Below are 25,192 nucleotides of genomic sequence, written 5' to 3'. Positions count from 1 at the left end.
ACACACGGTCAATAAAGAAACAAGGGTCCTGAATGATACATTGGATCAGATGGACTTGACAGATATATTTAGAACTCTGCATCCCAAAGCAACAGAATATACTTTCTTCTTGAGTGTACATGGAACATTCTCCAAGATAGATCACATACTGGGTCACAAAACAGCCTTTCATAAGTATAAAAGAATTGAGATCATACCATGCACACTTTCAGACCACAATGCTATGAAACTTGAAATCAACCACAGGAAAAAGTCTGGAAAACCTCCAAAAGCATGGAGGTTAAAGACCACTCTACTAAAGAATGAATGGGTCAACCAGGCAATTAGAGAAGAAATTAAAAAATATATGGAAACAAACAAAAATGAAAATACAACAATCCAAACGCTTTAGGATGCAGTGAAGGCAGTCCTGAGAGGAAAATACATTGCAATCCAGGCCAATCTCAAGAAACAAGAAAAATCCCAAATACAAAATCTATTAGCACACCAAAAGGAAACAGAAGCAGAGTAGCAAAGACACCTCAAACCCAGCAGAAGAAGAGAAATAATAAAGATCAGAGCAGAAATAAACAAAATAGAATCTAAAAAAAACTGTAGAGCAGATCAATGAAACCAAGAGTTGGTTTTTTGAAAAAATAAACAAAATTGATAAATCCCTAGCCAGACTTCTCAAAAAGAAACGAGAGAGGATCCAAATAGATAAAATCACAAATGAAAATCGACTTACCACAACCAATCTCACAGAAATACAAGCAATTATCAGGAAATACAATGAAAAATTATATGCCAACAAACTGGACAACCTGGAAGAAATGGACAAATTCCTAAGCACACACACACTTCTAAAACTCAAACAGGAAGAAATACAAAACTTGAACAGACCCATAATCAGCAAAGAAATTGCATCAGTTATCAAACATCTCCCAACAAATAAGAGTCCAGGAGCAGAAGACTTCCCTGGGGATCTATGAGACTTTTAGAGCACAGTTAATACCTATCCTTCTCAAGCTGTTCCAAAAAATAGAAAAGGAAGGAAAGCTTCTGAACTCATTCTATGAAGCCAGCATTACCTTGATTCCCAAACCAGACAGAGACCCCACAAAAAAGGAGAGTTACAGGCCAATATCCCTGATGAACATGAATGCAAAAATTCTCAACAAGATATTAGTAAATCAAATTCAACAGCACATAAAAAGAATCATTCACCATGATCAAGTGGGATTCATTCCTGGACTGCAGGGCTGGTTCAATATTCGCATATCAATCAATGTGATACATCACATTAATAAAATAAAGGATAAGAGCCATATGATCCTGTCAATCGACGCAGAAAAAGCATCTGACAAAATTCAGCATCTTTTTTAATAAAAACCCTCAAGAACGTTGGGATAGAAGGAACATACCTAAGCATCATAAACGTCATATAGGAAAAGCCCACCACAGCTAACATCATCCTCGATGGAAAAAAACTGAGAGCTTTCCCCCTGAAATCAGGAACATGACAGGGATGTCCACTCCCACCACTCTTGCTTAACATCATGTTGGAAGTCTTAGCATCAGCAATCAGACAACAAAATGAAATAAAAGGCATCAAAACTGGCAAAGAAGTCAAACTTTCACTTTTTTGCAGACAACATGATACTCTGCATGGAAAACCACAAGACTTCACCAAAAGGCTACTAGAACTGATAACATAAATTCAGCAAAGTCGCAGGATATAACATCAATGTACAGAATCAGTTGCATTTCTATACACCAATAATAAAATATCAGAAAGAGAAATCAAGAAATGATCCCATTTATAATTGTACCAAGAACCATAAAATACCTAGGAATAAACCTAACCAAAGATGTAAAAGATCTGTATGTTGAAAACTATAGGGGCGCCTGGGTGGCGCAGTCGGTTAGGCGTCCGACTTCAGCCAGGTCACGATCTCGCGGTCCGGTCCGTGAGTTCGAGCCCCGCGTCAGGCTCTGGGCTGATGGCTTGGAGCCTGGAGCCTGTTTCCGATTCTGTGTCTCCCTCTCTCTGCCCCTCCCCCGTTCATGCTCTGTCTCTCTGTCCCAAAAATAAAAATAAAAAACGTTGAAAACTATAGAAAATTTATAAAGGGAATTGAAGAGAACACAAAGAAATGGAAAAACATTCCATGCTCATGGATTGATTAGAAGAACAAATATTGTTAAAATGTCTATCCTAGGGGCGCCTGGGTGGCTCAGTAGGTTGGGCATCCGACTTCGGCTCAGGTCATGATCTCGCGGTCCCTGAGTTCGAGCCCCGCATCGGGCTCTGGGCTGACAGCTCAGAGCCTGGAGCCTGTTTCGGATTCTGTGTCTCCCTCTCTCTCTGACCCTCCCCTGCTCAGGCTCTGTCTCTCTCTGTCTCAAAAATAAATAAAACGTTAAAAAAAAAAAATTAAAAAAAATTGTCTATCTACCCAAAGCTATCTACACATTCAATGCAATCCCAATCAAAATTGTACCGGCATTCTTCTCAAAGCTAGAACAAACAATCCTAAAATTTGTCTGGAACTACAAAAGATCCCGAAGAGCCAAAATAATATTGAAAAAGAAAACCAAAGCATCACAATTCCAGACTTTAGTCTCTACTACAAAGCTGTAATCATCAAGACAGCATGGTATTGGCACAAAAACACACACACAGACCAATGGAATAGAATAAAAACCCAGAATTAGACCACAAATGTATGGCCAACTAATCTTTGACAAAGCAGGAAAGAGTATCCAATGGAAAAAAGACATCTCTTTAGCAAATGGTGTTGGGAGAACTGGACAGCAACATGCAGAAGAATGAAACTAGACCACTTTCTTACACCATACACAAAAATAAACTCAAAATGGATGAAAGACCTAAATGTGAGACAGGAAACCACCAAAACCCTAGAGAAGAAAGCAAGCAACAACCTCTTTTGACCTCAGCCACAGCAGTTTCTTGCTCAACACATCTCCAAAGGTAAGGGAATTAAAAGCAAAATGAACTACTGGGACCACATCAAGATAAAAAGTTTCTGCACTGCAAAGGAAATAATCAACAAAACTAAAAGGCAACTGATGAAATGGGAAAAGATATTTGCAAATGACATATTGGAGAAAGAGTCAGTATCCAAAATCTACAAAGAACTTACAAACTCAACACCTGAAAAGCAAATAATCCAGTGAAGAAATAGGCAGAATACATGAATACACACTTTTCCAAAGAAGACATCCAGATGGCTAACAGACACATGAAAAGATGCTCAACGTCATTCATCATCAGGGAAATACAAATTAAAACCATAGAGATACCACCTCACACCGGTCAGAGTGGCTAAAATGAACAACTCAGGAAACAACAGATGCTAGCAGGATATGGAGAAATGGGAACCCTCTTGCACTGTTGGTGGGAATGCAAACTGGTACAGTCCCTCTGGAAAACAGTGTGGAGGTTCCTCAAAAAATTAAAAACAGAACTACCTACGACCCAGCAATAGCACTACTAGGAATTTACCCAAAGGACAGGAATGCTGATGCATAGGGGCACTTGTAACCCACTGTTTATAGCAACACTTTCAACAAAGGCAAATTATGGAAACAGCCTAAATGTCCATCAACTGATGAATGGATAAAGAAGATGTGGTTTATATATACAATAGAATACTACTTAGCAATGAGAAAGAATGAAATTATGCCATTTGCAGCAACATGGATGGAACTGGAAGGTGTTATGCTAAGTGAAGTAAATCAGTCAGAGAAAGATATATGTTTTCCACTCATAGGTGGAACTTGAGAAACTTAACAGGAGACCATGGGGGAAGGGAAGGGGAAAAAACAGTTACAAACAGAGACTGAGGAGACAAACTTTAAGAGACTCTTAAATACAGAGAACAATCTGAGGGTTGATGAGAGAGTGGGGGAGAGGGTAAAACGGATGATGGACATCGAGGAGGGCACTTGTTGGGATTAGCACTGGATGTTGTATGCAAGTGATGAACCACAAAAAAGAAATCTACCCCAAAAAGCAAGAGCACACTGTACATACTGTATGTTAGCTGTTAGCCAATTTGACAATAAACTATATTTAAAATAAACAAATAAATAAAAAACAAAGAACACAAAGGCCAGCAATGAAATATTTATAATAATCCACATGCCAGCTTAGCTCATTGACTTACATTTACCCATCACAGAAAGGAAATAACTTTTAGAGAACACTCATTGTACTTCCTTGCCCACTCTCTACATTATGTAGAGAAATATGATGAGAAAGTGGGATGAGAACAGCAAAGGGAAATACTTAATATCTGCCAGTCATAATTTTCTCATATTCTGATCTAGTGACTCATTTTATGCATTTAAAAACCTTGTTTAATAGTATGGAATAATAAAACTCTATAAAGCCACACACTTACCTCAAACTGCTACCAAAGAGAGAAAAAGAAAAGCATCTCTATAGTAATCAGACAAATTTGTACTTGAATCTATTCTTGACTCATTTTTGAAGGATGATGATAAAATGAGATAATCTGAGTAAATATTAAGGTAGTGCTTGAAACGTAATATATATAAATAAACTGTGGCTATCCTCATTATTTTTTATTGTCAGATATTAAAGTGTAAATTGGAATTTACCTGATGGCCTTCCATGATAATCTATTCGCTCTCCTCGCCAATATTCCAAAGGTTTCAATCGTGTTCTCTTGGTCCTGCGAACATCTGGTGTGTTGGAAGGCAATACTGTAAAAAAATATTAAACAAAAATGTATACATATAAATGTTTAGTTGTATGGTACTTTGTAGTGGAAAAATTGATATTACCCTATGGAACACTAATGTTTCTAGACAAACCAATAGAAAAACAAAATTTTACAATATATTTGTGTTAGTAATTAAAGAAATGCCAATGTAACAATAAACTAAAAAATTGGCAAAGATTAAAAAACTTAACACTCAGAGTGAATGATGTTAAAGAAGCACAGAAATAAATACACTGTAGGTGGAAATGTAAACAGATTGAGGATAAATTAGCAATAACTATTATAATAATCTTTGATTCAGAATTTAATTTATAGGAAAGGAGTTTGCAAAAATATTCACAATAAGAGCCAAAGCTAGAGGTGGCCCAAAATGGTGGCATAGGGAAGACCCTCAATTCCCATTCTCATGGACACACTGAACCCACACCTAGATATAGAGCGATTCCTCCTGAAGAACTGTGAGCTGACTGAACAGGTTCTGCTCAACAAAGGACAGAGGGACACAGAGAGAAAGGAGAGACAACACACAGTAACATCAGAAACCCTACCCTGATACCGTGACCTGCAAAAGGAATGGATGTCACTGAGAAATGCAGATTCACCTGCCCTGAGGCACAAAAACAAAAGAAAACAAAACAATACAAAACAATATAAAACAAATAAAACAGTGGTTTAAAGGGTAACTGGACCCAAACTGAAGGAAATTCATTTACTAACCCTACAACATCTGCCAAAAAGTGGTGGAGCTGCCAGAACTCTCTCCAGATCAGAGGTGCTGGCAAGGACCATTGCTTATGTTCTTCCACCTTGATAACACAGATGGGATCAGAATTTGGGTGCTCTAGCTAGTCTGCTAGGGTTGCTAGACAGCCCCAGGACCCTAGCTCCAGCTATTCTCACAGGGTAGCACCCCATCCCTGCACCCTAGCTCCAGCCATCCAACCAAGACAGTGCTGGCATGAAGCACCCAGGGACCCCCTCCATCCTACCCTTGCTCCAGCTCCAGCCATCATGCCAAGGTGACCCCAGCCCAAGCACAGTCCAGGTCCAGCCATCCCACCAGGGCAGCCTCGACATGAAATGCCCCAGAACCCCCAGCCCATGCTCACTCTGGCTCCAGCTGGCCAGGCAAAGATGCCAAGCACACACAGTCTATACAGGTGATATTCCTACACAAGTCCACTTCTTCAAGACCAAGAGAGGAAGCTGTTCTAATTCAGAGAAACAAATAGAACATTAGACAAAATAAGGAGACAGAAAAATATGTTGCAAACGAAAGAGCAAGATAAACCACACCAAAAAAAAAAAAAAAAAAAAAAAAATCTAAAGGAAATTAAAAGGAACAATCCACCTGGGGCACCTGGGTGGCTCAGTTGGTTAAATGTCTGACGTCAGCTCAAGTCAAGATCTCGTGATTCGTGGGTTCAAGCCCCGCATCAGGTTCTGTGCTGACAGCTCAGAGCCTGGAGCCTGCTTCTGATTCTGTGTCTCCCTCTCTCTCTCTGTCCCTCTCCCGCTTGTGCACTCTCTCTCTCAAAAATAAATAAACTTAAATATATATATATATATATATATATGTATATATATATATATATGTATACGTATATATATATATATGTATCACTATACATTAACCAAAACTAAATAAATAAATATTTTTTAAAAGCGGTAGAAAAAAAAAGCAGTATCAATAAACTGAAACTCTTATAAATAATCATTACAACTTTTAAAATACTTTGGTTGTTACAGTTTATCATAACCATCTATCTGGCTTTCTGTTAGAAGTATTTCTTCCGAATTCTCAAGAGCTAAGTTTTGGAGTCAAACTTACATACTAACTATACCATGAACCAGTTGTGAAATATCACAGAAGCTAAAGTCATTCAACCTCTGTAGTTTTTTCCATCTGTCTAATAAGGATAAATAATAGAACCCACCTCATGGAGTTTTATGAGATATAAATTAATATAATGCTGTAAAATGCCTGATATATAGCAATTCATTAAACAGTAACTATTACTGTTTTTTTCATTCATTCATTCATTCATTACACCCAACACGGGGCTCAAACTCATGACCTCAAGATCAAGAGTCACATGCTCTTCCAACTCAGCCAACCAGGCAACCTTCTATTACTTTTTTTTTTTTTAATGGGCAAAGCTATATAGTCAAGAATGTTCATGGTAGTACTATTCATAGTTAGAAAACAAAAACCAGTTTGAACACCATCTAAATGCTCCACAGTAGGAAATTTGTAAATCGAGGTAGTTATGTGTGCATGTTTGTATACATAAATCCACTCATTTTATCTGAACAATGCAAAGTTCTATATACTAAACTCACTTTATTGGCTATATAATTAAATTCCTATGCTCTTACTTACTGTTTGTTAGAAATTTCCAATTCTGAAAGTAGTTTATTAAAATTTCCCAGTCTAACTGTACTGTTATACATTTTAGTTGGTAGGTTGTTTGGTACATAAGAGTTTGTGATTTTTCTTTCTATTTCATTAATTCTTTATTTTATCACTAATGCCCTTCTTTATTCTGTTCAGCACTTGTATTTTAACCTTAAATTCCACTTTGCCTAATACTAAAATTACACTATTTTCTTTATATTTACACTAGCCCACTTAATTTTTTGACAATCTTTTATTTTAAAACCTGTTTTAAGTGTTTCTTATAAACACATAAGTCAATTTGTACTATTCAACCAAATCTGAGAGTCCCTACATGAGAGGAATTCAATCCATTTACACTTATTTAGTATAACAACTAACATGTTTCCTTTTATTCCTTCCATCTTACTTTATACTTACTAGTTATATCAGTGCTTCTTCTTTCTCATTTTTATTGGTTCCAACAAATGCCCATTTCTTTTTCCTCTCTTCCCTTGGTCATTTCAAAGTTCTACTGTGATTTTTCGTTCTAATATTGGTCACCTTCCCATTCCTGACACTCAAAAGTCAAACTCTTGTTTCTCCGTGATTGTACTTAAAACATTATATAACCCTTACCAAGATACACTCTCCTCTCCTTTTTCTCATTCAGTAAAATAAAACTTTTAGACTACTTTTATTTTTTTTAATTTTTTTTTATGTTTATTTATTTTTGAGACAGAGCGTGAGTGGGGGAGGGCCAGAGAGATGGAGACACAGAATCCGAAGCAGGCTCCAAGCCATCAGCACAGAGCCCGATGCGGGGCTCAAACTTACAAACCACGAGATCATGATCTGAGCCGAAGCCGGACGCTCAACTGACTGAGCCACCCAGGCGCCCCTAGACTACTTTTAATACCACTCTTCTGCCACTACTCTCTTCCCTACCATACTAAGTTTTATTAATATAGTCTGGATTTCAAGGTACTGTTACAAAAATCATTATTTAGCACTTATAAATCCCCATTCACATTAGCATTAGTTACTAGTCACACCCCAAGGTAATCAGCAATGATTCACATCCTTGTATAATAATCCTCTCCCCTAAGATGTATGTGTGAACTGTGACTTTCTTCTCATTTGGAGAGTATGGTGATAGTAATAGTAACAATATATAATCCTGTGATTAAATCATGATTTTATACATACATATATATATATATATATATATATATATATATATGTATGTATACACACACACACATATATATATGACAATATATAGGATATTATACATTTAAGACACCATCTAGCAGAAGCAGAGAGAAATTCCTCCTTGCTGGCTCTGAAGAACCAAGGTGCCACACTGTGAAGGGGCCTCTGGAAAGGGTCATGTGGCAAGGAACTGCAAGTACCCTTTAGAAGCTGAAAGTAATGGCCCATGGCTGACAGCTAGCAAGAAAACAGGTACCTCCATCCCACAATTTCAGGGAACTGAATTCTAACAACCACACTAGCTTTGAAGAGGACCTCAGATGACACCACAGCCCAGGATGATACTTCGGATTGCAGCCTGTGAGGCTCTTGAACAGAGGACCCAGCTAATCTGTGCCTGGGCTTCTGACCCACAGAAAATATGGATAATAAATAAATGTGTGTTGTCTAAGCCACTAAATTTATGGTAATTTAGTACATACCAACAGAAAACGAATACACATTATTTAAATTTAACCACATATATTACAAGAACTATTCCTCATCACTGTTTCCTCTCTTTGGACTCCATTCTGATTTATCTACTTGTTTAGAATACCTCACATGAATATTCTGCCTGGAGGATTTAGAGTAAACTCAATCTTCGCATTATCTGCAAAGTAAATTCACTTATCAGTAAGAAAAATATGTTAGCCAGATATAAGATTATTGGATTATAATACATCTCTAGGCTACAGATGTTATTTTATTCTTCCAATGTTACACAGATAAGCAGTGCTAGTCATTTTTTCTCCTTTATCTGTAACCTTTTCATTCTAAAAGCTTCCCTATATTCTTGAAATTTAGGAATTTTATTCACTGATGACTAGAAGTATATCTTTTTGAAGGATTTTGACTAAAAGTTGGCAAACTCATTCAAATTACAGATAGGAGCCAATCTTTAATCCAGGGGTTTTCTTTAACATATTACTTGTAATTCTCTCTCCTCCATCTGTTTCTCTTTTCTGTAAATCCTATTCTTTGCAAGTTTTCTCAATTGTCTCCATGTTATTTCCATTGCATACCTTTTTTCCCCTCATGATTTCCATCTTTCTATATTTCGTCTCTGAGGAATTTCTTCCATGTCAACACCAGCTACTAATTCAGCTCTCAGTAACAGTGACCATCTTTATTTTCACTTCATCTACCAACTTTTTAAATTGAAAAAATAGGGTTTTTCAATACCATAAAGTTTTCTATGCTATAAATGAATCTTTCTTTTATTGTTAAAATTGTTATCTATCTACTGCAAAACTTCTACCTCACCAGTAGCTGACTACTGTTTTTAGGCATAATGCTTGATTTTCCTCTCTTTGGTTGATAAAGCCCCTGCTGAGGAACATTTTTATTTCTCTTTGCCTACTCTTGACTAGTTAGCAATCCACTTCAAGACAAGCATTAAGCACTAAGAGTCTCTCTTCATTGGGCCCAAAATACTGACAAGATGTGAGTTTGTCGTTGAAGCAATCCAAGGAAGTTTCTCTTCCAGTGAGTGGTTCTCTTCAGGTACAAGTGCAGGGGCACTCCCAACCTCAAGCACAGAGAGAAACATACAAGGGCACTCCAATCCTACAAAGGTGAGAGGTCCCATGAATCTTGACTGGCAAATATCTCTTTGGGAAGCACAGAGTTTTAATCCTCCATGGCCTCTCCATGGGTTCCTCAGCTCCCATCTTTGCCTACTTATTTATTCCAGTTACTGTTTTGTTTACAAGTCAACTGGATAAAAACGGGAGTTGTCAGGGATGTCATCTACCTAGCAGTTCTATTTTACAGATTCTCTGCCCTAGCTTTTAGCCTAGGTGAAATCATGCTTCCTACTATTACTATGTGAAAAAGAGTGAGAGGGATAAAGGATTTATTAAGTGAACAATAAAGAAAATCATTGGCCGGAGATGAGTTATTGTAAAATTCATGAAAACTAAACACTTGGTTTTAATTTATCTGTCAATTAATCCAAATACATCCCCCTGCTTCAGAAAAATTAAGTCCTACTGAGTAACAGAGATTTTATAATATGAAGATATTAAAAGAAATAATCTTACCTAACTTGTGATGTATTTTATTCACTGATAGTACTCTAGATATTTTTACTCCTGAGTCACCTGCAAAATGCAAATGATAATATCATGAATAAGACTATTAATTCCATGTTGAATTAAAGTGTATTAGTTGGTCAATTTCAATATTAAATAAATATTAATTAAATCAATCGATTAAATCAATATTAAAGAAATTTTAACCTGACAATACATTTTATTACTTCTTTTACTTTCTACTGCCAAGGAATAAAGACTAATGAAACATTTCTCTAGATTTTGCTATAATGTATATGTCTAAGGAGCCTAATAGTTAAAAATAACAGAAAAGCAGGCTTTCTATGGCTTCTGGACTTCAGGTGAAATAAGCTACTTGATAGATAAAAATGCAGGGTGTAATAATGAACAATTAATATGCTAATAATGTAACGCATGATCTCCGAATTTCTAAAATAGTCCAAGTGTACTAAATTATCAGTGCTCCAATTAGGTCAGAGTTTTCAACTTTAGTGTTATAAATAGCATCCAAATATAGTTGCCATCAATTCTTTGTCTTCCTATACATAAATGCTGTTCTTTATCAAGAGGCAGAGTCCAATGCCCTTTTCTTTGAATCTCTGCTAACCTGTGACTTGCTTGACTAACAGAACACGTAAGAATGACATTCTGGGACTTCAAAGGCTAAGTCCTAAGAAGATAGCAGGTTTCACCTGGGTCTCTTGGAACTTCATTATGGAAAAAGGCGGACACCATATATGACATCTGACCACTCCAAGACTGCCATGCTGTGAGGAAACCCAAGCTAACCACATGGAAAGGCCATGTGGAGGAAAAAAGATATACTTGGTCAGCCCCCACCCACCCTGTTCCAGCCACCCCAGCTAAGTGCTATATATAGAAGTGAAAAACTCACCCTGGACTTCCAACTCAGTTTAGCTTTCAAATGAATGACTCCAGCCACAGTGTTTGCATTTAACTATGAATGCATGACATGGCCCAAGAGAGAACTGCCTAACTAAGCCAAATAAACCCACAGAACCATGAGAGATAAATCAATTACTATTTTAAGCCACTAAGTTTTAGGTGTTTATTATGCAGCAACATGTAACTAGAACACTTAATGTCCATTAATGATCTAAAATTTTTGATACAATTTTACATGTCATATATATTTCCTGAAAAGTAAGCCTAAGCTTTCATTATATTTTCAAATAAGTCCATGATAGCAAAAGATGGTTAAAAATGACTGAATGAGATACTTCATAAAATTGCTGGCTTAGAAGAAACTTTAGTGAGCATAAAATCTAATTTCCCTGTCCAGGACAGGCATATCTATAGAGAGCTATGGAAATCAAAGTAGCAGTGCCTGAAAAGACATGAATAGACACTTCTCCAAGGAACACATCCAGATGGACAACCGACACACGAAAAAACGCTCAACATCACTCAACGTCAGGGAAATACAAATCAAAACCACAATGAGATACCACCTCACACCAGTCAGAATGGCTAACATTAACAACTCAGGCAACAACAGATGTTGGCAAGGATGAGGAGAAAGAGGATCTCTTTTGCATTGTTGGTGGCAATGCAAGCTGGTGCAGCCACTCTGGAAAACAGTATGGAGGTTCCTCAAAAAACTAAAAATAGAACTACCCTACAACTCAGCAATTGCACTACTAGGTATTTATCCATGGGATACAGGTGTGCTGTTTCGAAGGGACACATGCACCCCCATGTTTATAGCAGCACTATCAACAATACCCGAAGTATTGAAAGAGCCCAAATGTCCATCGATGGATGAATGGATAAAGAAGATGTGGTATATATATATACAACGGAGTATTACTCGGCAATCAAAAAGAATGAAATCTTGCCATTTGCAACTATGTGGATGGAACTGGATGATATTACTGTAAGCGAAATTAGTCAGAGAAAGACAAATATCATATGACTTCACTCATATGAGGACTTTATGATACAAAACAGATGAACATAAGGAAAGGGAAGCAAAAATAATATAAAAACAGGGAGGGCTACAAAACATAAGAGATTCTTAAATATGGAGAACAAACAGGGTTACTGGAGGCATTGTGGGAAGGGGGATGGGCTATATGGGTAAGGGGCATTAAGGGCATCTACTCCTGAAATCATTGTTGCAGTATATGCTAACTTGGAGGTAAATTTTAAAAATTAATTAATTAATTAAAAATACAAAAAAGTAAAAGTTTAAAAAAAGAAAGAAACCTAATAAGCATGGAGTTTGAGGAAAACAAGGTTTCCTACAAAGAAAACAAGAAATGTCTGCCTTTAAATTTCTACTCACACATTAGCTATCGTGAAGACAAAGACCAATAGCCAGCTAGTTTAAAGGAAAATAGATTATGATTCAAGGTTATTTTTACTCTTCAACTGGTTGTAAAAAAAATAAATTCCTGAGTTCTTCTTAGCATATATGAGCATGCCTACCAACTTTATAAAGAAGAAGTCTATCTGTTCTCACAGCAGGTACAAATGTGTTAAGCATTTATTAAAAGAAAAAATACTGACAGAGAAAGTTAAAAATTCAATCATGTACTGTTTCTAAACCACTTTATTTTAGTTCTGTAGTAAAGGTTAAGTAAAAGTATGAACAAAAATGTAAGAACAAACCAAAAGAAAGCAAGGGTCACAATATTAATATTAGACAAAACAGACTACAAGGTAAAAGCATTGTAACAGGATCAAGATGATAAATCTGACCAAAGCAGGTACATTCCATATAAAGGCTTATATGCTCAGCAACAGCAGTGAAATGTATAGAGCAAACACTGCAGGAAACAGATGGAGGAAAAAAAGCATACAACTACAGTGGAAATACTTTACTTCAACTCTAGCAGCCCTCAGCAGATTTCAGAAATCACAAGAAAGTCTATAAAGGATCAAAATAACATCTAACGTAACATGTTCAATTCTAAGATCCTGTTCTTTTCCCCCAAATCTGCTCCTTCCCTAGTAGTCTCCAAATCAAGTAGTGACAACACCATTCTTTCAGGTGCTCAGGCCAAAAGCCTTAAAGATGTCCCTGACATCTCTCTCTTCCCATAGCCCCATCCATCAGGAAATCCTGTTGATTCTATCTACAAAAATATTCAAAATCCTACTACTGCTCTCCACCTTTCACTGCCATCACCACCCTAGTCTAAGCAACCTATCATTGAGATTATGAATGTCTCACCAACCAGTCTCCCTGCTTCCAACCTTACATGAGCCCCTCAAACTCACGAGTCCCTCCCTAACACAGCAGACACAGTAATTCTGTTTATAGGTCCGTCATGTCTCTCCTCTGCTCAAAACCTCCCAATGCTTCCATCTCTCTTAGGAGTAGCCAAAAATCCTTAAAATAGCCTTTAACATCCTATGTGATCTTTCATTCTCGTTGTCTCTGTGACATCATCTCCTACTACTCTCCCTCTCTTACTCTGATTTACCCAATCTCCTTGGTATTCACCACCAGACTCATTACCGCATCAGAACATCTTCCCTCTACCTGGGGCATTATTTCCTCATACAGCTGCATTCTCTGCTTTCTCATCTTTTTCATATTTTGCTCAAATGATCATTTCCTCAGTGAGGCCTTTTCTGCTCATCTACCTAAAAATGTAACCACCATATCCCACCCAAAAATCTGTTTTATTTTTCTACTCTCAACATCCAACAAATCATTAAGTTTTGCTTTTTATTGCTTCTTTCCTGGTACCCCAGAAAGTAAGCTCCAGGTGGACAGTAGTTTTTGTCAGTTTGGTTCTCTACCACATCCCTAGCCCCTAAAAGAATACATAGTAAGTGTCCCATAATATTCTGTAAATATTTAAGATTTCTGTAGTCAAAATATATTCAAAAATTTACACATACTTACATTATTAACAAAATAAAAAGATATATATTTGTAAATCCATACATGTACACAAAAAAGTAATATTCTCTTCTTTCTCAGGTACCCATGAGAGAACTATAAAATTCTTTCATGAATTTTATGTGTTCTAAGCATACTATACAGAATGCAAAGAAAACCTTAATAAATTCAAAGAATAAATAATAAAAGCCAAAGTTCCCTAGAACAATGAAATGAAACTAGAAATTATTAACAAAGAACAAAACATTTTAGAATAACAGCCAACATTATGTATTTAATATAGACCAGATATTAAACTAAACAAGAAAGCTATGGGATTGGAAATGATATCACCATTTTACAGATAAGAAGGCTGAGTTATTAACACTGAAATTTTTTTACTCAAGATAGCATAGTAAGTAATATAAAATTCAGCTCAACCTGAGCTGAATTCAACTGTAGGCTCCTGGCTCTTAAGACCAACCTCTTGACTAATATATTCTTAAAAAAAAAACTCCTGGGTCAAAGAAAAATCACTGCAATTTGGGGTGTACTACAATAAGAACATGACATTTAAAATTAAGCCACTACAATAAGAACATGACAAATAAAATTAAGCCAAAACTAAACTTAGGAAAATTCACTGTTTTTTATTTTTTATAAAATAAAAAGTAGAAAAATAAATACAGAAAGTATTCAACTTAGAGGAGAAAAATAATAAAATAAATCTAAACACAGGGAGAAAAAAAACTATTTAAAAGGAAAAAGAAAGGGTGCCTGGCTGTCTCAGGTGGCAGAGCATCTCTTGAACTAGAGGTTGTAGGTTTAAGTCCCACATTGGGTATAGAGATTACTTAAAAATACAATCTTTTAAAAAAAATTCCACTTTTCTAGCATTTGAAAAGGAAATTAAAAAGAAAAAGAATTAAGTGAATTAGGAAAGAAAAAATAGTATAACAGATTATATTTCAAGCATACATTCTTTAGAAGCATAAAAAATTACAAAATTATTAACAGGCATTTTAAAAACTTTACTATGGAAAGTTTCAAACACATTCAAAAAAAGAAAAAATGGTATAATGAAACTGATACACCCACTATACAGCTTCAGTAATCAATACATGGCTAATCTTGCTTCATTTATACCCTTATCAGCTTAACATTTTTAAATATTAGAACAGATATTTTAAGTATCAATTATCTCATTATGTTCTACCTCAAAGAAAGGACTGTCATTGTGTCATTCTTTCTCTTTCTCTCCCTCCCTTTATCACCTAGGTGTAAGGTCTTACAAATCTCTAAACATATAGTAAGGCTCTTAAAAAGTAAGTACTCAGTACACATTTGCCATTGGTGATAATTTAAATAAAATATAGCACACCGTACTCTGTATGCATAAAGCCATAAATATCAAGAGAGTAGACAATAAATAATAACTTACCTGAACTTTCCTGAACTTCCTTATCATCCACATCAGAATTACTCTTTTCAGATGATAAATAATTCTTGAGCCTGAAAGGTCCACTTTAACATAAAAAAGTAAACCGTAAAATTTGTGCCTTTATAATACATATATCTAGTTATCTGCCTTAATGGACATTTTGTCCTAAAACTGCCAAACGTTCCTTTCTTATAAAACCAACAGTGATTTATAGGTCGCCAAGAATATACTTACATGCTGCATAAAACAAAGAATCTATAATTTAATCCTGTAACTGTCAGGATAAATACTGAATTTTATAACCTTTTAAACTAACTCATGTAATAGTTACAAACAGAGAGGAAGGGAGATAAACCATAAGAGACTTAAATACAGAGAACAAACTGAGGGTTGATGGGGGGGACCAAAGGGAGAGGGGAAAATGGGTGACAGGCATTGAGGAGGGCACTGGTTGGGATGAGAACTGGATGTGGTATGTAAGCGATGGAATCATGGGAATCTACCCCCAAAACCACGAGCACACTGTATACACTGTATGTTAGCCAATTTGATAATAAATTATATTAAATAAATAAAATTTTCTAGCAGCCACATTAAAATAAATAAATAAATAAATAAATAAATAAATAAATAAATAAAAATAAACTCATGGATCAGTTAATAAATTTTTAGTCAACTCAACACCTCGTGATAAAAATCAAATTTTAAAAAGTAAAATTAGAAATCAATCAGCTTATGGAATGCAAGCTGGTGCAGCCACTCTGGAAAACAGTATGGAGGTTCCTCAAAAAACTAAAAATAGAACTACCCTGCGACCCAACAACTGAACTACTAGGCATTTACCCACGGGATACAGGTGTGCTGTTTCGAAGGGACACATGCACCCCCATGTTTATAGCAGCACTATCAACAATAGCCAAAGTATTGAAAGAGCCCAAATGTCCATCGATGGATGAATGGATAAAGAAGATGTGGTATATATATATACAACGGAGTATTACTCGGCAATCAAAAAGAATGAAATCTTGCCATTTGCAACTATGTGGATGGAACTGGAGGGTATCATGCTAAGCGAAATTAGTCAGAGAAAGACAAATATATGACTTCACTCATATGAGGACTTTAAGAGACAAAACAGATGAACATAAGGAAAGGGAAACAAAAATAATATAAAAACAGGGAGGGGGACAAAACAGAAGAGACTCATAAATATGGAGAACAAAATGAGGGTTACGGGAGGCATTGTGGAAGGGGGGGATGGGCTAAACGGGTAAGGGGCACTAAAAAATCTACTCCTGGAATCATTGCTGCACTATATGCTAACTAATTTGGATGTAAATTTAAAAAATAAAAAACAAGTTAATAAAAAAAAGACAAAAAAATTTAAAAAATAAATAAAATAAAATAAAATATAAAAATGAAAATCACATATACTTTTGGAGAATATATTTAGTGACTAGGAGAATGGAATTGTTTAGGGGGAAATTTTTTTTCTTCATTAGGTTCAAAGACAGTGTTCATTAACAAAATCAATGCAGAACTTCCTCTGTTAATACTGATCTGATTAAATTTTATGTCATTTTCAAATATGTCTTTTCTCGTAAATAAATACTGCTAAATTGTTAAAAAAAAAATCAAACAGCTTATTTTCATTTAATAAAAAAAAGCCAAAAACAAGTGGAATTTAAAATATTTAAATTTAAAAACTGCTCAGAAATGATTCAGCTTATCCCTGTCTGAGATTCCTTGCCTCTATTATGAACACAGGATAGGCATAGTAGTCATAACCCATCAAAAAGTAAAGAAATCTCAGCCATCCCTGAAAAGTCTTGAGAATCTGTTATAATTTACCATTCCTTCATTTTAAAAAAGGGTATATGATTTCAGATATTATAAGAGTAGGTTAATTTGGTTTGTTCATGGAGTGTGCTTGTTTTAAACACATACCCACAAATTCTTAAATACTTGTTTTTAAGAGAGAGAGTTTTCCCCTTTTCCTTGAATGTGGTCTGAATTTAATGACTTGTTTCTAACAAACAGAATAAAGTGGAAGTGAAAGTGTGCAACTCCAGAGACTAGGTCATTAAAAGGCACTATGACCTTCATCATGGTCACACTTTCTCTTGGATCACTTGCTTGATTGGAAGCCAGCTGCCATATTGAACAGCCCCATGGAGAGGGCCACATGACAAGGAAGGCCTATAGTTAACAACCATGGGAGCAAACTACCTTGTAAGAAGATCTTTCATTTACAATCAAGCCTTCAAAGGACTGCAAACCTGACAGATATTTTGAATGCTACATCTCATAAGAATCCCTAAGAGAGAACTAGTCAGCTAAGGCTCCCAGACTTCTCCCAGACTTCTGGGCCACAGGAACTAGGAAACAATAAATGTTTTGCAAACCACTAATAAAAGTTCGGGTAATCTGTTACACAGCAAAGAGTAACCAATATACTAAGTAAATCCAATTATCCTTAGAAAACATGCATACCTTCTTTCCAAAACTGAAGTCTTAGGCTCTCCAGAATCCAAGTTAGACTCTGCTAGTGTCTTGCATGTAAATCCCTTGACCTGAGACTTTGGATGAACATTTTGTGCAGTTATACTATCTTGATCCTTTGGGCTTCTTGTACCTCTGTGAATATGTAAAGTGAAAAATTGTTTACATTTCTCCATAAAACATTCCTTCCAGAAACATACCATCAGTAGATAATATAATATTGGTTGTAACAAATATCAGATAAACCTATTCAGGTCCTAGGACTTGTAACTAGCCTAGGAAGAAAATTTGTTTCTAGGACCTGCAAAGAAAAATTCTGATAAAGGAAATGGTACAGACCAGGCCTAAGATGGAAGTGATGACAGGAGGACACCCAGAGACATTACCTATGGGCAGCATATGATATATATTACACATTTAATCTACCATGGTTTTTTTGAAAATCCACAAACAACTTAAATTGTTTTCTTTGACAGCCCTAGTCAGCCTACTGAGGAACAGTAGTGTGTTCAGAGGGATTCTTTAACAGCTACTAGCTAATTATATGTAAAGAAGATATACTATTCCCAGACTGCATAATTTCTCTTCTCTCACATTTCTCTTGTAAGTCCTATGTTTTGTTTTTCACTCAGTCTACCAGCCTATTCTTACCATATGTGAGAAAATAATTTGCATAAACATAACTAAAGAGCATGCAAACTTTTGAGATTTGATGGTTTACTTCTGAAGATTCTACTCTCTCTACAAGTCCTATCATAGAGTTAGAAAAAATATTAAGAGAATACTATGAACAATTATATGTCAATAAATTAGATAACCAAGATAGAATAAATTCCTAAAGACATACGATTACCAAAACTAAGTCAAGAAGAAATAATCTGAAAAGACCTATAACAAGAAAATGAATCAGTAATCAAAAACTACCCAGAAATAAAGGCCCAAATGGTTTTACTGCTGAATTCTACCAGTCATTCAAAGACTATGAATTCTTCACAAACTCTTTCAAAAAACAGAAGAGAACTTCTTAAATCACTTTATGAAGTCAGTATTATCTTGATACCAAAGCTAGATAGACATCACAAGAAAAGTGCAGACCAAACAACTCAACAACATACTGGCAGAGCAAATCTAGAGACGTATAAATGTAATTATACATACATCATGACCAAATGGGATTTACACCACAGATGCAGTTTGGTCTAACATCTGAAAACCAATTAACGAAAAACATCATATCAATAATAATAAAAATTACAGCATCATCTCAATAGATGCAAAAAAAAAGCGCATTTAACAAAATCCAACACGTTTTAACAAAGTAGGACTAGAAGGAACTGCCTCAACTTGATAAAGGATAGCTGAAAAACTTACAGCTAGCAACATAAAGACTGGATGCTTGCCCCCTAAGATTTAGGAACCAGACAAGGAAATCTGCTATTGCCACCTGTATTAGCCAGAGCAATTAGGCAGTATAAAATAAATAAAATACAGGAAAGGAACAGGTCAAACTATTAACAAATGACATGATTTCTGTACTCACAATATCTCACAAAATCCACTAAAAAGCTATCAAAATTAATAAATAACTTCATAAAGGTTGCAGAATACAAGTCAAATACAAAAACCAATTGTAGGGGCACCTGGGTAGTTCAGTAGGTTGTACTCCTGACTCTTGGTTTTGGCTCAGGTCACAATCTCACAGTTCGAGAGATCAAGCCCCATGCTCTATGCTCTAGCTCAGAGCGCAGGGCCTACTTGGGATTCTTTCTTTCTCTGCCCCTCCCCTGCTGGTGCACGCTCTCTCACTCTCTCAAAATAAATAAATAAAATTTAAAAAAAAACAAAAAACAAAGGTATCTCTATACACTTGCAATGAACATCCAAAAATAAAATTTAAAAAGCAATTCCATTCAGAATAATGAAGCAGAAAAAAGGAGGGGGATTAAGGCAAAAGACTACGATTAAGAATCAGAGAATTCAGTGCCTCATTAAAAAGGAACAACATCAGAATCATAGGGGTCCCAGAAGAGGAAGAGAGAGAAATAGAGGTAGAAGGGTTATATGAGCAAATCATAGCGCAAAACTTTCCTAACCTGGGGAAAGACACAGACGTCAAAATCCAGGAAGCACAGAGGACTCCCATTAGATTCAACAAAAACTGACCATCAACAAGGCATATCATAGTCAAATTCACAAAACACTCAGGCAAGGAGAGAATCATGAAAGCACCAAGGGAAAAAAAAGTCCCTAACTTTGCAGCAGACCTATCCATAGAAACTTGGCAGGCCACAAAGGAGTGGCAGGATATATTCAACGTGCTGAATCAGAAAAATATGCAGCCAAGAATTCTTTATCCAGCAAGGCTGTCATTCAAAACACAAAGAGAGATAAAAAGTTTCCCAGACAACAAAAATTAAAGGAGTTTGTGACCACTAAACCAGCTCTGCAAGAAATTTTAAGGGGGACTCTCTGAGGGAAAAAGCAACAAAGATTAGAAAGGACCAGATAACACCACCAGAAACTCCAACTCTACAAGCATCATAATGCCAATAAATTCGTATCTTTCAGTACTCACTCTAAAGGTCAATGGACTCAATGCTCCAATCCAAAGACACAGGGTAACAGAATAGATAAGAAAACAAGATCCATCTATATGCTGTTTATAAGAGACTCACTTTAGACCTAAAGACACTTTCAGATTGAAAGTAAAGATGGAGAACCATCATGCTAATGGTCAACAAAAGAAAGCCGGAGTAGCCATACTTATATCAGACAATCTAGACTTTAAAATAAAGACTGTATCAAGAGGTGCAGAAGGACATTCTATCATAATTAAGGGGTCCATCCACCAAGAAGACCTAATAATCATAAAAATTTATGAGCCAAATGTAGAGGCATCCAAATATACAAACCAATTAATCACAAAGAAACTCAATGATAGTAATACCATAATAGTAGGAGACTTCAACACCCCACTCAGAGCAATGGACAGATCATCCAATCAAAAAATCAACAAGGAAACAATGGCTTTGAATGACACACTGGACCAGATGGACTTAACAGATACATTCAGAACATTTCATCCTAAAACAGCAGAATATACATTCTTTTCCAGTGCACATGGAATGTTCTCCAGAATAGACCACATACTGGGACACAAATCAGCCCTCAGCAAGTACAAAAAGATAGAGATCATACCGTGCATATTTTCAGACCACAACGCTATGAAACCCAAAATCAACCACAAGAAAAAATTTGGAAAGGTAACAAATACTTGGAGACTAAAGAACATCCTACTAAAGAATGAATGGACCAACCAAGAAGTTAAAGAGGAAATTAAAAAGTATATGGAAGCCAATGAAAACGATAACACCACACCCCAAAACCTCTGGGACGCAGCACAGGCGGTCATAAGAGGGAAGTATATAGCAATCCAGGCCTTCCTACAGAAGAGAGAAAGATCTTAGATACACAACCTAACCTTACACCTTAAAGAGCTGGAAAAAGAACAGCAAATAAAACCCAAAACCAGCAGAAGGCAGGAAATAATAAAGATTAGAGCAGAAATTAATGCTATCGAAACCAAAAAAACAGAATAGATCAATGAAACCAGAAGCTGGTTCTTTGAAAGAATTAACAAAATTGATAAACCACTAGCCAGTTTGATCAAAAAGGAAAGGACCCAAATAAATAAAATCAAGAATGAAAGAGGAGAGTTCACAACTAATACAGCAGAAATAAAAACAATAGTAAGAGTATATTATGAGCAATTATATGCCAATAAAATGGGCAATCTGGAAGAAATGGACAAATTCCTAGAAACATATACACTACCAAAACTGAAACAAGAAGTAACAGAAAATTTGAACAGACCTATAACCAGTAAAGAAATCGAATTAGTAATCAAAACCTTCCCAAAAACAAGAGTCCAGGGACAGATGGCTTTCCAGGGGAATTCTACCAAACATTTAAGGAGAGTTAATACCTATTCTCTTGAAGCCGACCTAAAACACAGAAACGGAAGGAAAACTTCCAAACTCTTTCTATGAAGCCAGCATTACCTTGAGTCCAAAACCAGACAGAGACCCCACTAAAAAGGAAAACTATAGACCAATTTCCCTGATGTACATGGATGCAAAAATTCTCAACAAGATATTAGCCAACAGGATCCAGAAATACATTAAAAAGGTTATTCACCACGACCAAGTGGGATTTATACCTGGGATGCAGGTCTTGTTCTATATCCCCAAAACAACGTGATTCATCACATCAATAAAAGAAAGGACAACACATGATCCTCTCAATAGATGCAGAGAAGGCATTTGACAAAATACAGCATTCTTTCTTGATAAAAACCCTCAAGAAACTAGGGATAGAAGGATCATACCTCGAGATCATAAAAGCCATATATGAACAACCCAACACTAATATCATCCTCAATGGGGAAAAGCTGAGAGCTTTCTCTCTAAGGTCAGGAACAAGACAGGGATGTCCACTCTCACCACTGTTATTCAACATAGTATTGGAAGTCTTAGCCTCTGCAATCAGACAACACAAAGAAATAAAAGGCATCCAAATCGGCCAGGAGGTCACACTTTCACTCTTCGCAGATGACATGATACTCTATATGGAAAACCCTAAAGATGCCACCAAAAACGTGCTATAACTGATCTATGAATTCAGCAAAGTGCAGTATATAAAACCAATGCACAGAGCTTGGTTTCATTCCTACACACCAACAATGAAGCAACAGAAAGAGAAATTGAGGAATCAATCCCTTTTAGAATTGCACCAAAAACCATAAAATACCTAGGACTAAATCTAACCAAAGAGGTGAAAAATCTATACACTGAAAACTATAGAAAGCTGATGAAAGAAACTGAAGAAGACACAAAGAAATGGAAAAAGATTCCATGCTCCTGGATAGGAAGAACAAATATTGTTAAAATGTCGATACTACCCAAAGCAATCTACACATTCAATGCAATCCCTGTCAAAATGACACCAGCATTCTTCACAGAGCTAGAATAAACAATCCTAAAATTTGTATGGAACCAGAGAAGACCCTGACTAGCCAAAGCAATCTTGAAAAAGAAAACCAAAGCAGGAGGCATCACAATCCCAGACTTCAAGCTATACTACAAAGCTGTAATCATCAAGACAGTATGGTACTGGCATAAGAACAGACACTCAGATCAATGGAACAGAATACAGAACCCAGAAATGGACCCACAAACCTTTGGCCAATTAATCTTTGACAAAGCAGGAAAGAATATCCAATGGAATAAAGACAGTCTCTTCATCAAGTGGTGCTGAGAAAATTGGACAGCGACATGCAGAAGGATGAACCTGGACCACTTTCTTACACCATACACAAAAATAAACTCAAAGTGGATGAAAGACCTCAATGTAAGACAAGAATCCATCAAAATCCTTGAGGAGAAAGCAGGCAGAAACCTCTTTGATCTTGGCTGCAGCAACTTCTTACTCAACATGTCTCCAGAGGCAAGGGAAACAAAAGCAAAAATGAACTACTGGGACCTCATCAAGATAAAAAGCTTCTGCATAGCGAAGGAAACAATCAGCAAAACTAAAAGGCAACCGACAGAATGGGAGAAGATATTTGCCAATGACATATCAGATAAAGGGTTAGTATCCAAAATCTACAAAGAACTTCTCAAACTCAATACCCAAAAAAACAAAGAATCCAGTGAAGAAATGGGCAAAAGACATGAATAGACACTTCTCCAAAGAAGACATCCAGATGGCCAACCGACACATGAAAAAACTCTCAACATCACTCATCGTCAGGGAAATACAAATCAAAACCACAATGCAATACCACCCCTCACCTGTCAGAGTGGCTAACATTAACAACTCAGGCAACAACAGATGTTGGCGAGGATGCGGAGAAAGAGGATCTCTTTTGCATTGTTGGTGGCAATGCAAGCTGGTGCAGCCACTCTGGAAAACAGTGTGGACGCTCCTCAAAAAATTAAAAATAGATCTACCCTATGACCCAGCAATTGCACTATTAAGTATTTATCCAAGGGATACAGGTATCCCTTGTTTTGAAGGGACACATGCACCCCCATGTTTATAGCAGCATTATCAACAATAGTCAAAGTATGAAAAGAGCCTAAATGTCCATCGATGGGTGACTAGATAAAAAAGATGTGGTATATATATACAATAGAGTATTACTTGGCAATAAAAAGAATGAAATCTTGCCATTTGCAACTACGTGGATGGAACTAGAGGGTATCATGCTAAGCGAAATTAGAGAAAGACTTCATATGACTTCACTCATATGAGGGCTTTAAGAGACAAAACAGATGAACATAAGGGAAGGGAAACAAAAATAATATAAAAACAGGGAAGGGGATAAAACATAAGAGAGTCTTAAATATGAAGAACAAACAGAGGATTAGTGGAGGGGTTGTGGGGAGGGGGATGGGCTAAATGGGTAAGGGGCATTAAGGAATCTACTCCTGAAATCACTGTTGCACTATATGCTAATCTGGATGTAAACTAAAAAAATTAAAAAAAAATTAAATTAAAAAAAAAAAAAGGAGAGAGAAGGAAAAAAAATAATGTTGCCCAAAGAAATATAGTAATTTGTATTGTTGGTGCTATTATTGCAAAGTCTTGGGGAAGTTTGTTTTGTGTCATTTTCCCATTTATGATAAATTATATTCTTAATTATTTTGAAGGAAACAAGTATAGAGAATTTGAATAATGTCTGTAGTTAAATAAAAGTTGATTTATCTATCAAAAAAAAAAAGCAATTCCATTCACAATAGCATTAAAATAATAAAATGCTTAGAAATGAATTTAACAAAAGTGTAAAACTTATGCTCTGAAAACACTGTTGAAATAAGTTAAAGACCTCAATGAATGGAAAAGCATCCCATGTTCATGGATCGATAGATTTGGTGTTAAAATGGCAAT

General features: G+C 36.0%; 1 protein-coding gene across 4 annotated transcripts in view; it reads right to left on the bottom strand.

Moving 5' to 3' along the window:
- The window catches only part of CENPC (centromere protein C), an 82,465-nt gene that overhangs the window by 16,193 nt on the left and 41,080 nt on the right, over positions 1 to 25,192 (bottom strand). For 3 of the 4 annotated variants that reach the window (XR_009259535.1, XM_058722403.1, XM_058722401.1), the window contains exons 11-14: positions 18,233 to 18,376; positions 15,740 to 15,822; positions 10,431 to 10,490; positions 4,630 to 4,734 (exon numbers count right to left, since the gene is read on the bottom strand). Coding sequence is in view for 3 of the 4 variants with exons in the window: in XM_058722403.1 (XP_058578386.1) it covers positions 4,630 to 4,734; positions 10,431 to 10,490; positions 15,740 to 15,822; positions 18,233 to 18,376 (392 nt within the window). In the remaining variant the exon portion in view is untranslated. The remainder of the gene's footprint in view (positions 1 to 4,629; positions 4,735 to 10,430; positions 10,491 to 15,739; positions 15,823 to 18,232; positions 18,377 to 25,192) is intronic. The other variant, XM_058722402.1, reaches the window with a different exon arrangement.

This window comes from Neofelis nebulosa, chromosome 3 (assembly GCF_028018385.1).
Source record: "Neofelis nebulosa isolate mNeoNeb1 chromosome 3, mNeoNeb1.pri, whole genome shotgun sequence".
Taxonomy (NCBI): Eukaryota; Metazoa; Chordata; class Mammalia; order Carnivora; family Felidae; genus Neofelis; species Neofelis nebulosa.
The sequence above is the reverse complement of the archived record's forward strand: the minus strand, read 5'-3'. Positions and strand labels throughout refer to the sequence as shown.